This window comes from Morone saxatilis, unplaced genomic scaffold, assembly GCF_004916995.1.
Source record: "Morone saxatilis isolate NCDOM2014 unplaced genomic scaffold, NCSU_SB_2.0 Contig7, whole genome shotgun sequence".
Taxonomy (NCBI): Eukaryota; Metazoa; Chordata; class Actinopteri; family Moronidae; genus Morone; species Morone saxatilis.
In genome coordinates this window covers 20,266,236-20,284,479 of record NW_023340246.1, presented here as the reverse complement: position 1 = coordinate 20,284,479, position 18,244 = coordinate 20,266,236, and the positions used below count along the sequence as shown (strand labels likewise).

Below are 18,244 nucleotides of genomic sequence, written 5' to 3'. Positions count from 1 at the left end.
AATAGATACTTGACTATACAATAAGATGTACATACAATAGGTAATATCTTATATATTGTTACATTTTATTGGTGCAAGTGCCGATACTGAGCAGATCCAGGATCTGTCAGATCCGTCCACATTAGACATAGGGCTGCATACTTTTGAGTAGTATTATTATTATCGATTGCATTGCTGGTTATTGTCTCAATTAATGGTTTCATTGCTTTGTTTATTAAATGTGAGGAAATTGTGAGAGTGCCCATCATAATCAGAGCCCAAAGGGACTCTTGTCAGACTAACAGTCCAAAATCCGAAGATGTTTAGTTTACTATCATATATGATAAGGAAAAGTATAAAATCCTCTCATTTTCTGCTTGAAAATGACCTGGAATTATGAATTAGTTCTAGAATAATGTTTCTGTTGATAGTTTAAGTAAATGTTAAATTTAACAACACAATTTCATTAACCTATATTTGCAATATAATTAAAATTCTAGTTTCAAGTCTAAAAATGATTTTCTCTTGTGAACATAACGTGTTGAACAGAAAGCCACACATTGAGGTATAGGCTACAGATTGTAACCTGGAACAATGTATAAAACACGGGGAGCTGATTCAAACTCTGTATGGGCCAAAACTCTTAGTTGAGATATCAGAAAGTAAAGAAGTGTGAACAGGGAGGTTGTTATAAGTGAGGTGAATGCCAAGGTTTTATGAATATTCCTAGTGTGTGTCTGTAATTGTACTCCCACTCCCACAGGAGAGTGTTACACTCTGTTTTCAGAGGAACAGTGCTGAGTGTGATTGTGTGTTTGTGCGGGCGGGTGGGGCACTTTTGTTTCTTTGAAAATGTTTGCTGAGCATCCAATGTCAAATGTCATGTTTACACAAACAAATGTTGGAAGATAAGGCGGGGTGCATTGAATGTGCTGTGAAAAGCAAACCGCCACCATTACCGGACGCATAGCGCTGTAATTATTGACCTACTCAACTGTAAGTAGCCGGCTAGTGAGCCATGACATGATTGATTGTTGTCGTCATTCTTAAGCGTCACCTGATGTGTGGGCGCATTTCAAGAGGTTGAAAGATGATAAACAAGTTATTTGCAGCCAGTGTTCAGGTGAGGCAACCAGCGTGCAGGATTGTTGGAAAAATTCCACTCTGACTCGTTCCTGTTGTTGTTTTTGTGAAGTGGATCAAACAGGACATCACAGATATCTCTGAACGTGGTGGTTTTTTGATGACCGGTGCCCATGAGTATTGCTGCCGATGGCTGTTATGTAATGCTGCTATCAAAACAAAGAAGTCACGTATTATTCTAATGTAAAGGAAATTCAGGTACGTTTAAGTCAGGATGCATGAGAGTTAGTCCAAAAACTCAAGAGGGAGCTAACATCTAATTATTTATTTATTTGGGGCTTTTATTGCCTTTTAATTGGTAGAGACAGCTGAAGAGTGACAGGAAAGGGGCGAGAGAGAGAGAGAGAGAGTACATGGTACATGGTGCATGGTCTACCGGGTGAGCTATCAGGGCACCAATGTTGAGCACATTTATCACATGTGAGAATATTCACTTAGAAGTTCTCCCATCCAGATGTTTGAAAGTGAAAGTTGAGGCTCCATTATGTGAAGTTTGTATGCTTGGTTTCAGTATGACTTTGATTCTCTTTCTCGTTTTGCTTTTGTACATATTGTATGAACACTGTCGGAGGGAGCCTGAGAACAAGAACTTCATTGATGACTGTCTTCATCACAAAGAAGTTAACTTAAAGAATGGCAAGTGGAAAACATGCAGTGGGTAATGTGTTTTGGATAAAGGGAAAGTCTTGCCCTAATGCAATAAGTCAACAATCAACAAGTGATCAATCTGTTTTTCTTTAGGGAGCCAGTGTCACTGTTACACAGTAGAGACCAGTATTGTGCTATGACAGGTGATGCACTGACTCATTCAATGCATAGTGCTACTGAATTATAATTTTTTTTTAAAGTCCAGACCTCCTATTTTGGACTCCCTCGTTGACCTTCTACCTGATAACGAGTGCTTGTATAAGCCAGCTGACCTTTCCACATCTGCACCATTTGTCACGTAGTCCTTGTACTTATTTACAAGCATTGATAGATGAGGAATAAAGACTGTCATGCTGTTCCAAAACAAGCCCGTGTTAGCTGGTCATCAAGGACTGTGTGGAATGCAGACTTTATGTTGTCAAAGCAAATAGTTTGTCAGGTATTTTAAGTACATGTATGGGGGGCAAGTTTTCCTTGGCAAGTGAGTTTTCCGTGTTCAAAATGCATCACGTTGATCAAATCCCAGATCCCTGGATCAAACCTTGATGTTGGCAGGGTCTCGTCACCAATCTGCTGTGAGAAAGTCGCCACTTTGCCGAGCACACGTCAAATCTGGCACGAGTCCCATTCTTATCATCCTTATCTGATATTTGTGGAGGGACGGTTTGCCTGTTTTCGTCCCTCTGGCCAATAAAACTTGCATTGCATGCCACCGTTATCTGAAGCCTGACACTTGAGTGTTTCTGAGAGTTTTATCTGTTATTTTAAATGTATTAAGTAACCACAATGAAGTGAGGACCAAAGACGGTTTATATTCAGTCTCTTGTTTTGCTTTTTTCGCCCACTCACACTCTCTCCATTGTGCTGTTTCTTTTTTTCTTTCTTTTTTCTATAAAATTTTCTTCCTTTAGATTTGACCAGGTACCAAATCGACAAATGCTTCTTTGCACGTTGTGTAGGGGGTAAAGAAAAGAGAGCGCTCATTGCTGAACAAAAAACGTACATGATTTTTTTAACAAGCCTGTGTAACTCATCTTCCAGTTTGTCACTTACACTAGAGAAATATGTGATCTGATAAAATCCAATGAAACATAAGTCACTGAAAACCTGCTGTACCTCAGGCAGACCAATCCTTTCAAAGTTTTTGACTTTTGATAATTTCATGACCAGAGGCAAACAGCATAAACAGGGCCACCCTGGCAGAACTCATGACTTATGAAAGCAACTGGATTAGGAGGGATATTTCATCATTAGGTGTGTTTGGGTCTTTGGAAAACATTTCTCTCGTGCTGTGTAGTTGCCCACACAACACACAAACGAATGTGTAAAATCAGTGCACTTGCCCTCTTTATGTAGAGCGGTGACGCAGTGATACGCTGCTGATTGATTGTGCACATCCAAAGCAGTGCTCAGTCTGCTCCACCACCAGTAAAACCACCATCCTGCAGCTCTTATGGCGGCACTTTCTCCAGACCGAGTGATCGACTGTTGCACAGGTCAACCATGTGTCAGCCGAACAGATGGAAACAGAGAGAGAGGACTGTGGAGGACCAGAAACAGCCAGGGATGTACAGTAGATCCAGATAGTCATTCACTAGCAGAGAATAATGACTGTTTTAAACACATAATCACAAAACAGTATGGCTGCCCCAACTAAAGCCAATAGTCGACTAGTTGTTGTACGTTAATCATAGCAATTAAACTACTGAAATATCTATATTTGAACAGCCGCCTGTTCAAACATCACACACGTCTCATTGTTCAAAAGACGGAATAAATAACTGTCGCTGCCTGAACCAGCATTGTCTTCATCCCCAGAGTCCAAGTCCTGGTCGGAGCCGCTGTAAATCTGCTGGCCTCCATTGAGGCTGTGAGCCCAGTTCAGTTGTCTCTTCTGATTAACGTTAAGTCAACTATTATGGGACTGCCCTACAACACAGTACTTGATGTTACTTTATTCAGTGGACTTTTGTTGTCACACCTGTTATCACCTATCGGCGATATGAAAACAGAAATGATCCCTACTAACTGCCATTGAAAAGATCAGATCTCCTAATGCTTAATATATACACAGTATTTGGCTGTACGGCTGGGTGATATATTGAATTAATTGGATTAATTAAATGTGTGTTTTTGCATGATGTGTAAAAATATTTGCTGCGTTAGGTCACGACAGCCCCTTAATAAATACACTGTATGTGCCTTTGCCACAGTTTACAGGACTGTTGTGACTCCGATTGTCTCATATTGACTTTAACAGTTGCATCTACGAGAGGGACAGACTGATAAAAAGGACGCCGGCATTCTGATTATTAGAGGTGAAGCCGCAGAAGTTGACAGAACAGTGTGTAGATTTAGCCATGTCCAGTCTGTCCCTACCTGCTGGGTAGCTAACTAGCCAGCTGTCTGCGGATATCAAGCTGATGCCTTGTTAAGAAACACAAACATCAGGGGCAGATGAGTCTGTGTGCAGGCTTTTCAGCTCTGCGTGTGCCGAAACTGATTTATTAAAGTGGATGTTTGTGCTCTTCTTAGTTAAAGCGTCTAGCAGCGGCAGTCTATAGGTGTATGGGATAACCTGCGTCTTTTGAATAACAATGAGAGCCTGCAGGTGGTGTAGGTCTTTATTATTCCTTAACTGTCTTACCTCCTCCCTTTCAATATCATCTTCTGATAATAAATGTGTCTACATTGGTAAATATGGTGGATAGAGAAGGATTTTTTACAGGGAACTTTGCCTACTGAAAGTACAGCCAGTGTGCAACATTATGGAAATCATGTTCACTTAATGATAAAGAGGTGTTTTCTGCTGCACATGTGGTGACTGTTGATAACTTCCATGCCAAATGAACTCAGTACAGCATCCTTCAGCACAGCGTCAGATGAAGATTTGCATACTAACGGCATGCTGTTTCTTTTCTCCTTTCTCTTCTCTCAGTCGGAGGCCGGCAGGCTTCTCCCTGCACCTGGGATGGTGCCATGTGACAGAGCGGCCGTGGAGCCATAACCCCACCTCCACCGCTCCCATCATCTCGACTCCAAGCTGCTCGCCCACAACTGACCTCACCCCCCAAGTCTCCCCTTCCTCCCTTTATCTTTGCTCTGAGCCCTGGACAAGGCCACCACAGCCACCACATGACTCACCCACTGGAGCCCTAGATCAAGTAAGTAGAAAGTGTGGCGGGTCAGTGTTGTGTGCTCTGTTCTGCGATAGCTCGTCTCACTTTTAAGCCACAGGTGAACGCAGGCTTGCAGTGTATTGTTGCAGCTCGCAGCCTGTTGTATTTGGGTCCTTGTCTTGTGGAACATATGTAACTACTTATAATTCAGCACTGATTCTCACCGAATATGCCAAGAATATTATTATCACGTTTTTTTTATTGACTGAAAATGCATGCCTTATGTGTAATTGTAGAGTGAACCCAGCTTCCTCCTAAGGCTCAGGGCCGTGTTTGTTGCATGGCAGTGGTGAAGGTGAGCGGAGGTCAATATTTAATATTCAGAGAAGTAAAGCAAGACACAGGAGCCGGTTATTTTGCTGTACTGAGCTGAACATGAGTCACGGACTGCATGTGCACATACAGTACGTACCATGTTGCTGCAGGGGCTGCAACTAATTATAGTTTCCATTATGTATTATTCTGTCAGTTTTCTTTTTTCTGTTAATTGTTTTGTCTGCAAATGAAGTTCTGAGCAACATCATCAAACTGATTGTTGTTTAACATCAACAACCAAAAACCTAAAAAATAATCAATTTACATTGATAAGAAAGCGAGAAGAGCAGCAAATATTCACATTTGGGAGGCTTGAACAAGCGAATATTTGGTATTTGTCCTTTTGACAAATGACTCTATTATCAAAGTTGATGACGATCGACTTTCTGTTGATCACCTAATTGATTAATTTCTGAATGGTTCCAGCAGTAGTTGCTAATAGCTAGCCAAATAGCTGGAGTGCATCCATCACTATACATTGGCTTCTTTACAGTAGCCAATATAATATATCTAGCCTGTATACAGTGGGACAAAGGAACCAGATATCTGTCTGTTTTCAACATTTCTTGTGTTTTTTCCTATCTTTCTTTGCAAAGATTAACATAATTACTAATCTAAAATCCAGCTTATAAGGTATGAAGAGGAATTAAACAAGTGCGAGTAGTGCTACACAAAGTCACAAGTGCCCTCAGAGTTGAAATGGGGTAATAACTGTTCAGTTGCATTCATTTAAAGGGTGTAAATACAGTCGCGTTTTGCATTTGAAAGAACTTTTATTGGCTTTTTGTGTTTTACTGTTGGCCATTATTTTGCCCCTTTTTAAGTGTTTTACAGAGCAGATTGTGGTAAGATCTACAGCAGGGAAAAAAGATTTGCAATTGAGAGTGTTCAAAGTTTTACTATGAATAAAAGTGGGTAAAAATAACCGTAAATGTTTTTTTCAGTCAGTACACGAAACAGACTGAATAAATTGGCAGAATTTGAAAGACCCCAGTCATCACTGTCACACTTAATAGTCTGTCAATTCAATTTTGAAGAGGACCAGTTAGTTCAGGCTAAATTAATAGTTAAGGTAGAGAGAGCGGAGAAAGATAATACCTCTCTCTCTCTCGCTCTCTGGCCTTTCTGCGTTATTCCCCTGAGCCGTGCACTCTGAGATTTGTGGCCCCCGAACCGGCTGCAGGGCTCCGAACATCCCAGCATGTCTGACTAGGCCTCCCTTAGCGTTTCTCGAGTTGAATTGAGGACACGCACACATACCCACACTCACACTCCAAATTACACAGAGACCAATGGAGCTCAATAAATAATGAATATTCATGTGGAATTATCAGTCTGGCAGGGAACGTGTTTGAGACTGAAAATGCTCTGTGAAGAATTAGGTGAGCAATGACACGTAGGCACTGACATACAGATCTGCCAGCTTAATTGGATGATGTCCTACACTTTTGTTATTTGAAAAAAAATAAAATAAAATTAATCACTTTACTGATTAATTTAAGATTCATCAGATCAGATTTCGTCACTATTTTTAGTATTTAAAATGGAACAATTTCCTTTCTGTGGGCTAATACATATATTTAACACATTTGCATGATTTGTAAATTACATTTTCCTTATGTATCTTACACTAGCTCTCACTTTTCCTTGCTTCCATTGTTACACACAAGAAAAGTGATTCTGGGATGTAATTCGCCACCACATACAGCTTAACACTATGTATTCCATACACCGAGGAGTCTGACTGTAGTAGTGTGTGTGGAGCTATGTGCAGTCCAAGGTTATTTCTTACTCTTGGTAAACATCCTGGATCTGGGTGTATACAGATGGTGGGGAAACAATGGACTGGAACTTAACAGGGTACTCTGTTAGTAGGGGACTCTTAAAGGACCACACCAGCACTTTTGCTAAAGTTTAAACCGACAAATCCATTACCTCTACATTACCTCTGGGCATTTTCCACACTGGTGTTTGTTTTATATGAATGTTACAGTACAAAGTTGTTAAAGTTATGGGTAATCCATTACAGTCTACATTATGTTTAGCTGAAATGATTAGTCTCAGTCGACAGAATATTTATTAATTAATTAATCATAAATGCCCAAAAATCATCATCAAACCAAAAGCTTTTGTAATGATAGTTAATTGGATTAGTTATTTAATGATCAGCAGCGAATAGATCGGCAGCGATTATGACCATTTTTTAATATTTAAAGTAATTTTTCAAGCAACAATTCCAAATATTTGCATGTTCCAGCTTATTAAAGGAGGAGCAGTGTGTAGGAATAAGTGGCAACTGTAAGTGAAGTTTTAGATTGCAACTAACTGAACACCGCTTATGTTTGGATTTGACAATTTGGGAATAAGAAAAGAGCTGTAAAGTGTGTCAGAGAAAGTACGGTGGTCGCAAAACTCGCTAAAAAACATGGCGGTTCAACATTGCGGACTCCGTAGAAGGCACCTGTGGCATCTGTAGATAGAGCCCTGTAGGCTCATTCTTAGGTAATGAAAACACATCGATTCATCTGTTCAGGTGATTATACACTAATGAAAACATACCTATGTATATTATCTGCCAATAGATCCTCCTAAATGTTACACACTGAACTTTAAGATTGTTGGTTGGACTACAAAAGCAATGTATACAGGTCCGCTCAGGTTTTAGGGAATCGTTATTGGCATTATTCATTATATTCTGATATTTTATAGCCCAAAGGACTGTTTGATTAATCCAGTACACAACTGTCAGATTCACGTATAATTAAAGTGTTGTTTGCAGCCCTTAATAACTTTTATATGTGTCAAGACTGCACTGTTCTTGTGTGCTCTGACTGCATTAATACACAACAGTGACACTGACATGTTGGGGTTAAGCAAATATGGTAGAAATGAAGTGAGTGGCAGCAGTTTGAAACACTGCCCTGGTTGTGTAACTTGGCCCAATTGTTTTATAATTGGTTTGTTCTGTTCTTAATGGAGCCGCACTACTGATGACAAAGTGTGGCCTACCAAATGTAAACGTGTAGGGCAGCGTGGGATTTAGCATTGTGTCTGAAGGTGGCGCAGAAGTGAAACTATTGCACATATTGATTCTGATTGAGAAATGGAGGTGGAAATGTACATCCCCTCAGACACACAGTAAGCACATGTATGTTCTAGTTGTGTGGGCGGGTTTTTCTTTTCCTCAGGCAATACATTGGATATGTAACCCCATCTGTGCTGTCTTGATTTCTCTTAAGAAACAATGTAAAAGCAGTTAAATAATGTATGACTGCATTTTAACTCGTAAAACCCGCTTCACTATTGAAACCCTCTTGTCTCTCAAAGAAAAACCTCCTTTCTCACATGCTATTTGATTCATTTGTTTGGATAAATTATGCATGCAGACGGGCTGATGTTGTGTTCGGGTAAGCAATATTGCGGCAGTCTCTAAAATTACGCAAATTTAATCACTTTTAAACTGAAGGTCGTGAAATGTCAGATTGCTGCCTATTTGCAAATGACCTACTATAAATGTTAGCCAACAATCAGACAATATTTAGACTTTTTTAAAAACTCTTACACATTATGCTGATTACTGACCTTTTTTTAGATTTTGTGGAGGAGCATTTAGTGACTTGTAATTCTAGTGGTTAGGCCTGTTGTAGTAGAGTAATGGCAGAAACAGTTTGTTCATTGATTGAATTATGAGTAAACTGACCCCGAGTCTGACCTCATGTGGAGGCCACATGGAGACAGCTTCCCACAGCTGAAGAAATGCTGCTCATTTAAAACCTGCTATCTGGACTGCAGTGAGGCTGCACACCAACAATAATGATGGCATACACAAATTCCACCTGTCCATATGTTAATACTCAGTTTCACCGTGTATGAATACAATCCAGGAGTCAGGGGCGGGGGGGTTGCACCGTGGCCCTGGTCGACTGAAGTTTATACATTCTCTGACCATGTCCTATATTCAAGAGGGTGGGCCTTAGCAACAGTGACTGAGCAGCTTCTCATGGGCTGTACCAAGTCGGCGCAGCAGAGAGGGGTGGTCACGCTGTGTGCATGAGCAGCGTGGTTAGAATACAATCGTCGTTTCACCTTTGTTCAAATTATATGAGATACTCGCGTTATAGCAGCAAGGACAGTTTTAAATGTCTGTTTAGTGTCACGTATCAGCCTTTTGCTGTTGTCTTTGAATACTCCACACTCAAGGGTTCCCTCCAGTCGTGACATTCCTGGAGTAATGTGAAATTTTGAGTGTGAAAAAGGCATGAAAGTTTTTTTTTTTTTTTACCAAACAATTTGTACATCTTTAGTATACACTGATACACCTAGATATGAACTCAGTGAGGTGGTTGAGCTCCAGTAATCATTCAGGAGACCTTTCGCTCCGTTGACCTCTGTTCTTCACATTCATACCAGACACAACGTGGGATCCTCAAAGAAACCTAAATAATGGAAATGGAAACCTGTTTTAAAAGCTTGTATGTACATTAGGTGGATTAATAAGGATAATGAATGTGTGTGTTTGTGTCAATCCCTCATTCACGCTCTCCTCCATCTCCCTCTCTCCCTGGTAATCCACATCCTTTACTCCCCACTCTCTACCTGGTGGTCTCTTCCTCACCCCCCCTTGCAAGCCATAAATTGCCACTGTTGTGTGTGTGTGTGGGAAGTGATCAGTATATCTCGTGGAATGAGAAACCGAAGCAGGAGGAAGCTTTAAAGGGGGGGGAAAAACAAACCTAGAGATACTGAGAGGGCAGGCGGCGGTAATGGAGAGCCTGCGGAGGCGCTGGGCTGTGTTTCTCAGCGGTCTGACTCTGCTGCGCTGTCGCTGCTGCTGCTGCTGCTGCTTTTTCTTCTTCCTCTTTGGCGACTGAAGACTCCACGATACGTCACACAGAGAGGGGGTTGAGGTCAGAAGTTGCAGGAGGCCCCTCGACGTGGTCTACAGGTGTGTGGATTAGAACCGCAGTTTCTGAGGCTGTGCTCACGCTGCAGCTGTAATGGTTGTAATTATGATAATTATAATTATTATTTCAGTCACATGTGACACAGGCCGGATGTTATAACGAGTGCAAGCTGTGAAAGCTGTCATATGTCTATTTAAATACTGCTGTGGGTTATATACATGTCTTTTAAATGGCCATTCAAAAGGATCCCTTAGGGGCACTAATTTAGCAGCAGAGATTGTTTATTAGGCTTCCTGTCTGAAGCACACTGGTTGCACGCATGCTGTAGATGAATGCTGTTAGCGGTGGATGAGAAAGAGAAAGTTTAAAGTCGGTAATTTAAACATTTTCTCTCTTAAAGTGGGCTTTTATATCACTTGGCGGTATTATTCAGTAGATTCAAATTCGTACACTTGATTTAGGCTCGCGAATCATTAAAATAAAAATGACCGACTAAACAATTTGGATGTTTTTTGAAGTCGTAATAGTAGTCGTAGTAGAAGTAGACACTTTAAATGCCACAGCCAGTATTTTTCCTGCATTTGGTTGTTGGCAGAGCTTATGTTTGTATACATATGGGCTGCAAAGTAATTGTTCATGCATGTGTAAAAATCCACACTTTACTGGCTGTAAATTATATAATAAGAAGTTATTGGTGTTTATAAGAAAACAATTTATCACTTACTGTGGAGCAGGTGCATGTTCATTAAAGATCCATCCCTCCAGATATAAGACATAATACAAATAGTCTACTTGGTACTTGATATGTTTTATCCACAAAAAAAGTATAATTTCCTCATTTAAATACAACGTCTACCTAATTAAAAATTCAATAATCTGTAAACATGCATGTTTTGGTCATTTCTAAAGTTTTCCTACTTCACTGTAACTCCATTCTCATTGTCTGTGCACTGGAGGCTTCAAGTTTCTACATCACACTGTATAAGCAGAATACTGGACCAGGACTGACTTCCAAGATATTTGTGATGTCACAAATCATGCTCGTAGGCCCCGCCCCCTTAAAATCAGATTTTCAGCGAGCTCAGAGAAACTTTCCACTTTCAGCAGATGAATGTGAAAACATCCTTTTAGTGTCAGACTCTGCACAGTAAATATATATATATACACATATACATATTCTTCATCACATGATGGAAGTTTATAGTTGGCTCAAACTGTAAAACATTGTTGAGCCTCTTCATCTAACCATCTTACCTCCATATTCTTCCTCACAAGCCAAAACAAAGCCACTGAACCAACTTCCTAACTCCTGCATGTTTGTTTTTAACATATTGTTTCAGAGTCAAGGCCTACTGCTGCCTTCACTTTAAAGAAACATTTCTATTGTGCATTTATTTCACGTGAAGCGTTGTGACGTGGCAACAATAGTGCATCAGCGTTAACTTACCACAGCAAATGAGTGGAGCAGAACAGAAAACAACAGGGCTCTCACAGCGACAGCGTTATTTCAGAGACTGCAGGTAGACAGTAACAAATACAGTAAGCCAAAATATTCTGCCAGGAGTGAATGAATGTAGCTGGAAGAATAAACGTTATAAATCAAATTTTTTTTATCAGCTCTTTATCAGAGACAAGGTAGTCATCCAACACAATACCCCTTTGTGTACAGTAGATTTGCAGTATATGGCACATTTGTGTACCTTGAAAACTAAACAAATCTTGGAATGAATTTTCAGCTTCACTCACCTTCACCTTGACTGCCTGCAGACAACACTTAAACAGCAGGAGTGTAAACAAGCTTGACGACAATTAATAATGCAGTGTTAGCTGCGTCAGTTGAATCATATTTCATGCTTTCCAGAACAGTGTGATGTAAATCCATTTAAAGAAAAAGGAAACTTTACTACAGCCACTGACAAAAGTTTTGAGGGATTGATTGATCGAATAGATCTCACGAGAGAAGGAGCAGACGAAGGCAGTGGTATAAATGAATATCAATAACACAGCTGACAGTTCATTTGGAGAGAAAAGAGTAATAATTTAATAGAAGAAAGTGTCAGACAGCAGTTTAAAGCTAAATGTGAAGCTTAATATGATTCTACAAAGTTGCACAGGGGCCCCATTTATCTCGTACCAGGATAAAATCTGTCTGAGATCGACACTTAGCCACCCGTCGTATCGTAAAATTGTATCTTCGCAGCTCTAACTCACGCTGGGGTCGGATAAACGCTACAGCAGCTCAATGTGCTTTCTATTGCAATGATTCCAAACCTTTTATCTTAAGAGGCCCTTTTTTTTTTAATTTATTAAACTGACGATTGTAACTGACTGTATATTTCATAACATATTTAAAACTGTACAATGAACCCAGACAGTGAATTCAGGAAGTTTGTGTAAAACAAGCGATTTGGATGAATTTTGAGCAGATTATTTCCTTTTTAAGGAACTTTTTATAAAGTTCTCCGTCTGTATTATGTATTTTTTTGTTTAAATATTAACAGTCACACAGACTTTATAGGCTTTTTTTTTTTGACAAAGTCAGGGTTTTCTTTGCCTAATTTACATTTACATTTCTTCACAGAAATGAATGAAATGCTGAGATAAAGGCCTGCTGTGTAATTTTTGTTTGTTTTCTCACACCCCTTAAAATCAAGGCCTTGCGACCCCCCATGAAGCTTTGGCGACCCTTAGTGGGGGGTCCTGACCCCCAGGTTGGGAACCACTGTTCTACTGGATCAAGTCACTGGATCTGTTTCCCCTTGTTGCTTCAATCAGGCAGTGTGATTTTAGTGTAACTTTAGCTGCTGTTATAAGGACTGCAGTTGATATTCCAACCACTGATGCTGTAGTAGAGATGTTTAAACAGCAATACAGTACAGGAAGAAGAAGTTAACTCATGTTTAGCATGTTCAGTACACTGCATTAGATTAAGAGGGAACCTGCTGACTGACCAATGCTCATAATGTAAAAGTGTTGCCCTATTCTAACCCTTTATTGTACTCTACTAAAGGTTAAAGAGTCAGTCAACTTGTATGTCCTTGACACGGCCTTGTATTGTGCGACATTGTTGGGATGTGGAAACAAAACTGGCTGCCAAGCGTAAAGACGTTCATCATAAACACTGACCAGGTGGGAAGAACTGTTGTTCATGAAACATAATCACAATGGTCGAGAAACAGGAAAGCCCAGAAATACGATGATGGCTGTTGATGGCTTGTTGTGCACGGCCGACAAGCTTATCAACAATACACACTTCAGCCAAATTTCCCTCATTTCTTCCCTCTATAGGAAAATGTTTTTTTGTTCAGCATGTTTTTCACAGTACGAACACACAGCTAGAGCATGTTCACATGCTCAAATTTATAAATAAAATCATCCATATAGGGTCAGGTTGCAGGATATGCGGTCTGCCTGGGTCGTCATGAAATACAACTACTGTATCTTATTCCATCAATAAACTGTACCTGCTGCCAGAAACAGGCACAATAATCTATGTTGCTTCACGTTAGCTGAAAATATCAGCCCATCGACTGAAAGTTAGTCAAGTGATCGTTTCAAGTCATCTTTTCAAGTAAAAATGTCAATAATTTTTGTTGTTATTGCTAATTGCTTTGTAAGGGGTACAGTTGGATAAAGTTTCATCTCAGTACCTGCTTGTAGTAATCTCCCTCCTCCTGCATCCCCTGTTCACTGGTGACTTTATTCAGCCTAAAGTGGCGAATTGTGATAAATAGGCCATTTGGCGTTTTCTATTTGCAAGGCTGCTGGTGTTTTGTTTGGTGGCGTTTTTCCAGAGCGAGAGAGGCGGATGCTACGTGACTTTCTACTGTGTGGTATTGTAATCCCCGTCTAGTAGCACTTTGTTTCAGACAGCGTCGCTGTCTGAGTCTCGGTCTCTGGGACACTTTCCCGTCTTTAAAAAAACAATTGCTTAACATGACGGATCATGTGACGTCACATGTGGTTGTGGTTGACTTGTCAAATAGCAACAGTATTTCACTGTTACCTCGACAGCTCTAGTTTCTTTCCAGGTTCAGTTGCCTAGTGACATGTTGATTTTATGTGATATAGTTTGTTGGACAAAAGAAGACATTTGAATATATCAGCTACAAATAGGTGCTTCAAGAATCTTATGGATCAAATGATTGATTAAACAAGAAAATAATGAGAGACATGAATGGTTTAAGGAAAATGTTGATGGTTATTACTTTATTTATATATATACACACACACACACACTTGAAACTTGTCATGCATGTTGTTCGGTGTGAAGCTGGTTTGATGAATCTGTTTTCTCAGGTGATAATTTGACTTTGTCGTAGTTGCAGTTTCAGCGGTTATTTAAACACAGTTCTGCCAGTCTCTCAGAAACTAGGCTAATTTGTATTTTCCTTGGGTGCTAATGTAGCAGCAGCGGTCTCATTTCTCACCGTGGCGGATGGATCTTTTTTTTTTTTTTAAGTGCAACACAAGGAGGTCCGAGGAGGAGAGGGGTGATTCGAGGTGAAATGTAAACGAGGCTAGTCAGGAAGGATTAGCGTCCTGTGAGCAGCGTGGCCCTGCAGCGGCACCCAACACTGTGACAATGGCGGCTTGTTTTTTGCGGGTGGCCCAGGGATTGAAAGCCTTTTATGTGTGTCTGTAGTTCCTGCGTACCCTTACTTCCACACTACAACATAGAGAGACATGAGTATGTCGTTTGTCATGTGTGCCTTTTTTGCCTCCTAGTTATGATGTGTTACTTATTAAATTCTTTCACAAACTTGATTTGGACTGCTTTGTGTGTGTGTGTGTGTGTGTGCATGTGGGGGATAAATACGTTTCTGATGCCATTAAAGGGGTTTTAACTGTAATATTTTGGCTTAATGAATTGCACAAGAACCCTATTAACTCTCCTCCATACACGGTGTGCTTCATCAAATGTTGCAGCGTTTTTCTGTTGCCATGGTTACCCTCCTGATGCAGCGAGGGAGATGCAGACTCTTAGACTTTGCAGACAAAGAACAGGCGTGAGCCCATTAAGAGAGAAACTGAAGAGGAATGTCAGAAAAAGAGTAAATATTAGGGAGGATTTTCAGTGTAATGCAATCAGTCACAATATTAGCACTAATCAGCTCCAGCTGTAGGGTTTGATGCAGAGCTGTTGTAATGGCACAAGTCTTACTGGAATTTACTGTATGTTACTTCGTACATTGCTTAAAGCTATGTTTTCATCCAAATACAAAGCAGAATTCAAATATTATGCATATATAAATGACTGTAAGTAGATACTGTAATGTTAACTAAATACACAGGTTGGTGTATTTTACTTCAGGGAAACTTACATCAGCTTCACTGGCTTCATTTTATACATATATTAATTTTAAGGCTGACTTCCCCAGTTTTAGATTAATTAAGGCGCTGCGATGCACTCACTTGTAACTTGATGTATTTCTGCCAATATAAGTTGTGAGAATATAAATAATATATGTTAAAACTCCTGCAGGAACTGTATTTGGTCTTGTTAATGATAACATGACATGATAACAACATATCATTCTTTTAACCACTTTGTAATCAAGATCCCCTCCAGACACGTATTAACAAAAGTAACAAAATGCAAAAAAAAGAGTAAAATTTCCACATAAAGATCCTTAAAAGGGGGATCTACGCCTTCTACCTCATTTAAAATGACAGAACTGAGACACAAGATGTCTCCCACTTCACTGTATACTCCACTCTCAGTGTGTGTGCACTGGTGGCTTTCAGTTTCTACATTATACTCATATAAGTTGCATACTGGACCAGGGAAAGACACAACAAACAAAGATGCATACAGTATAAAGCTCAAACATTCAACTGTGGTGTTTGTAAGTAAAGCTACTACACGGCATAAAAAATTAAAGCAAACTGAGCCGCTCTGATACAACATTTGGATGCTGGATGCTGGTTTGTTGCTACATTTACTTTTGTGTAAATGTAGCAACACGCATTCATTTTGTAATCCCATGTGTTTACCACTCTAAAAACCTATCTTTTCTTTTTCTGTTTTTGTTCTGCTTTAACGAAAACATACTGGACTGTGACCCCAAACTGAAGTTCATACGAGCTGTGCCTTTTGTGAACGTCACCACTGGCATTGTGCCATATAACAAAATGCAATTATAACAACTGTATGACAGTAACAGCTGAACCAAACCAGGCTGTGTTTTTTCTGCTTTTGGGGGGAAAAGCTGTGTGAATGGAGCGGTGGGATTTGATTGTTGCACAAACGTTGTTGGGTGACCTTTCCGTACTTTATCATGTGTTCCTCCTCTACAGGTCAGTTGAAGCTGAAAATGAGTGCAGTAGGGGAAAACCCCCTGGACCCTGCCACGCCAGAGTCACGCAAGAGGAAGGGCTCACCATGCGATACATCAGGGCAAAGGTAAAGACCAAGCTGCCACGTATTGTTGTTTTGTTAGTGAACATTACGTTACGAGCAAAAAGCAAAACACAGCAGACTACAACAGCAGAGCCAAAGAGCTCCAGCTCCTGCTGTCCAACAGGCTTTGACTGTGCATGATATGGTCATTTTGTGCCAGGTTGCTTAACAATATTGCTTCTTACATAACAGAAAAAGATCCCAAAGTAAGTATGTGAAGTGCATAAACAATTAATACAATAATTTAGACTGTATTAATGATGTTAATTTACGGTGTCATATAAACACAGTGTTGTAGTTAAACTCCAGTCCACTCAGTTCAAATTTATTTCTCTTCTGAGACATCAGAACAAACAAACAGTTGATGGACATAAAATTATTTACCTACTGTTTTTATTATCAAATATTCATTTAAGTTATTTCTTTAGGAATTTATTTTTTTTTTCTATTACGTGTCATCGTAAATGCAAATATCTCCTGTTTGTTCATCACTGACATTTTAGAGACCAAATGATGATTAACTGAGCTGCCTTAAGAACCTGCGCAGGTCAAAGACCCTCAGACGTGTTTAAATAATGTTATGAGCAGCGGCCGATTATTGAATGAAGACTGACTGAGAAACCACAACAGTATAACAACCCCTAAGGCTAATTACTCTTTTGAATTTTAAGTAATTCTTGTGTATTTAAATATAGACTTCTGTTGCTCCTCGCAGTAACTTGGCCTCGTAGAGAGCCTCTCACTCCCTCTGCAGAGCACAAGAGTCGCTAGACGAGTGGCGGCGGCGCGGTGAAGATGTGTAGTCAGGGAACCTGCAGCTCAAGAATCCACTATCAGTCACTTGTACTTTGAGGAGAGCGGAGACTCTGAGAGGGCCTTTTCAACGCTGTCTCATGCGTATGTGTGTGTGAAGTCTTGTATATCTGTAAATGAGAGGAAGACTGATTTTAGAGGGAGAGTGGCAGCGGTTAAGGGATGAATGTTGTCAGTGTGTGCTGCGTGCGTGAGTCTATACGGCCCAATAGCTGATGTAAGCTGATGTAAGAGCCCAGCTAGCATTTCTACAGCAACTACACGCAGCCACTGACCTGCGCATTCACACAGCAGCGTCCTCACCCCTCCCTCCCCCGGTCACCACGCCTGTGTGTTCTGGCTGGCCAATGTGCTGACCTACTTTTACTGTTGTCGTCTCTCTCACACACACACACACGTACTCACATATACACACATTCCTCTTTTCATGTTTACCACATACCTTGCTGTAACTCGTCGGGTTGGAAGTATGTTAATAAAACTGGAGAATAAAGTGAAGCTGAAGGCTGTGCGCACAGTCTGAGGAGAGTTAAAGGCAGATTTAAGTTGCTTTTTAAATATTTTGTGTCAGCTTACTTAATATATGGCAGCATTCATGTTTACATATTATTGAAACAGATTACAGGAAGCGGGGTACGGTACATTATGATGTTACTTACACATTCCCCGACACTGACACCGATAATGTAAACCACCTATTTCTTGATAGAGACAGTTGTTCACCTTTTTATGAAGTTTAAATGCTCCATAAACTAAATGTAACACTAAGAAATCAGGTCAAGTAAAGATCAGAACTGCAACTAGCAAGTATTTTGATTATTTAGTCATCTACTGATTATTTCCTTGATTAATTGATTCAT

General features: G+C 40.1%; 1 protein-coding gene across 2 annotated transcripts in view; it reads left to right on the top strand.

Moving 5' to 3' along the window:
• The window catches only part of ncoa1 (nuclear receptor coactivator 1), a 47,192-nt gene that overhangs the window by 11,139 nt on the left and 17,809 nt on the right, over positions 1–18,244 (top strand). For both annotated transcript variants that reach the window (XM_035678826.1, XM_035678825.1), the window contains exons 2-3: positions 4,709–4,934; positions 16,469–16,574. In XM_035678826.1, the coding sequence (XP_035534719.1) occupies positions 16,486–16,574 (89 nt within the window). In that variant the 5' untranslated portion in view covers positions 4,709–4,934; positions 16,469–16,485. The remainder of the gene's footprint in view (positions 1–4,708; positions 4,935–16,468; positions 16,575–18,244) is intronic.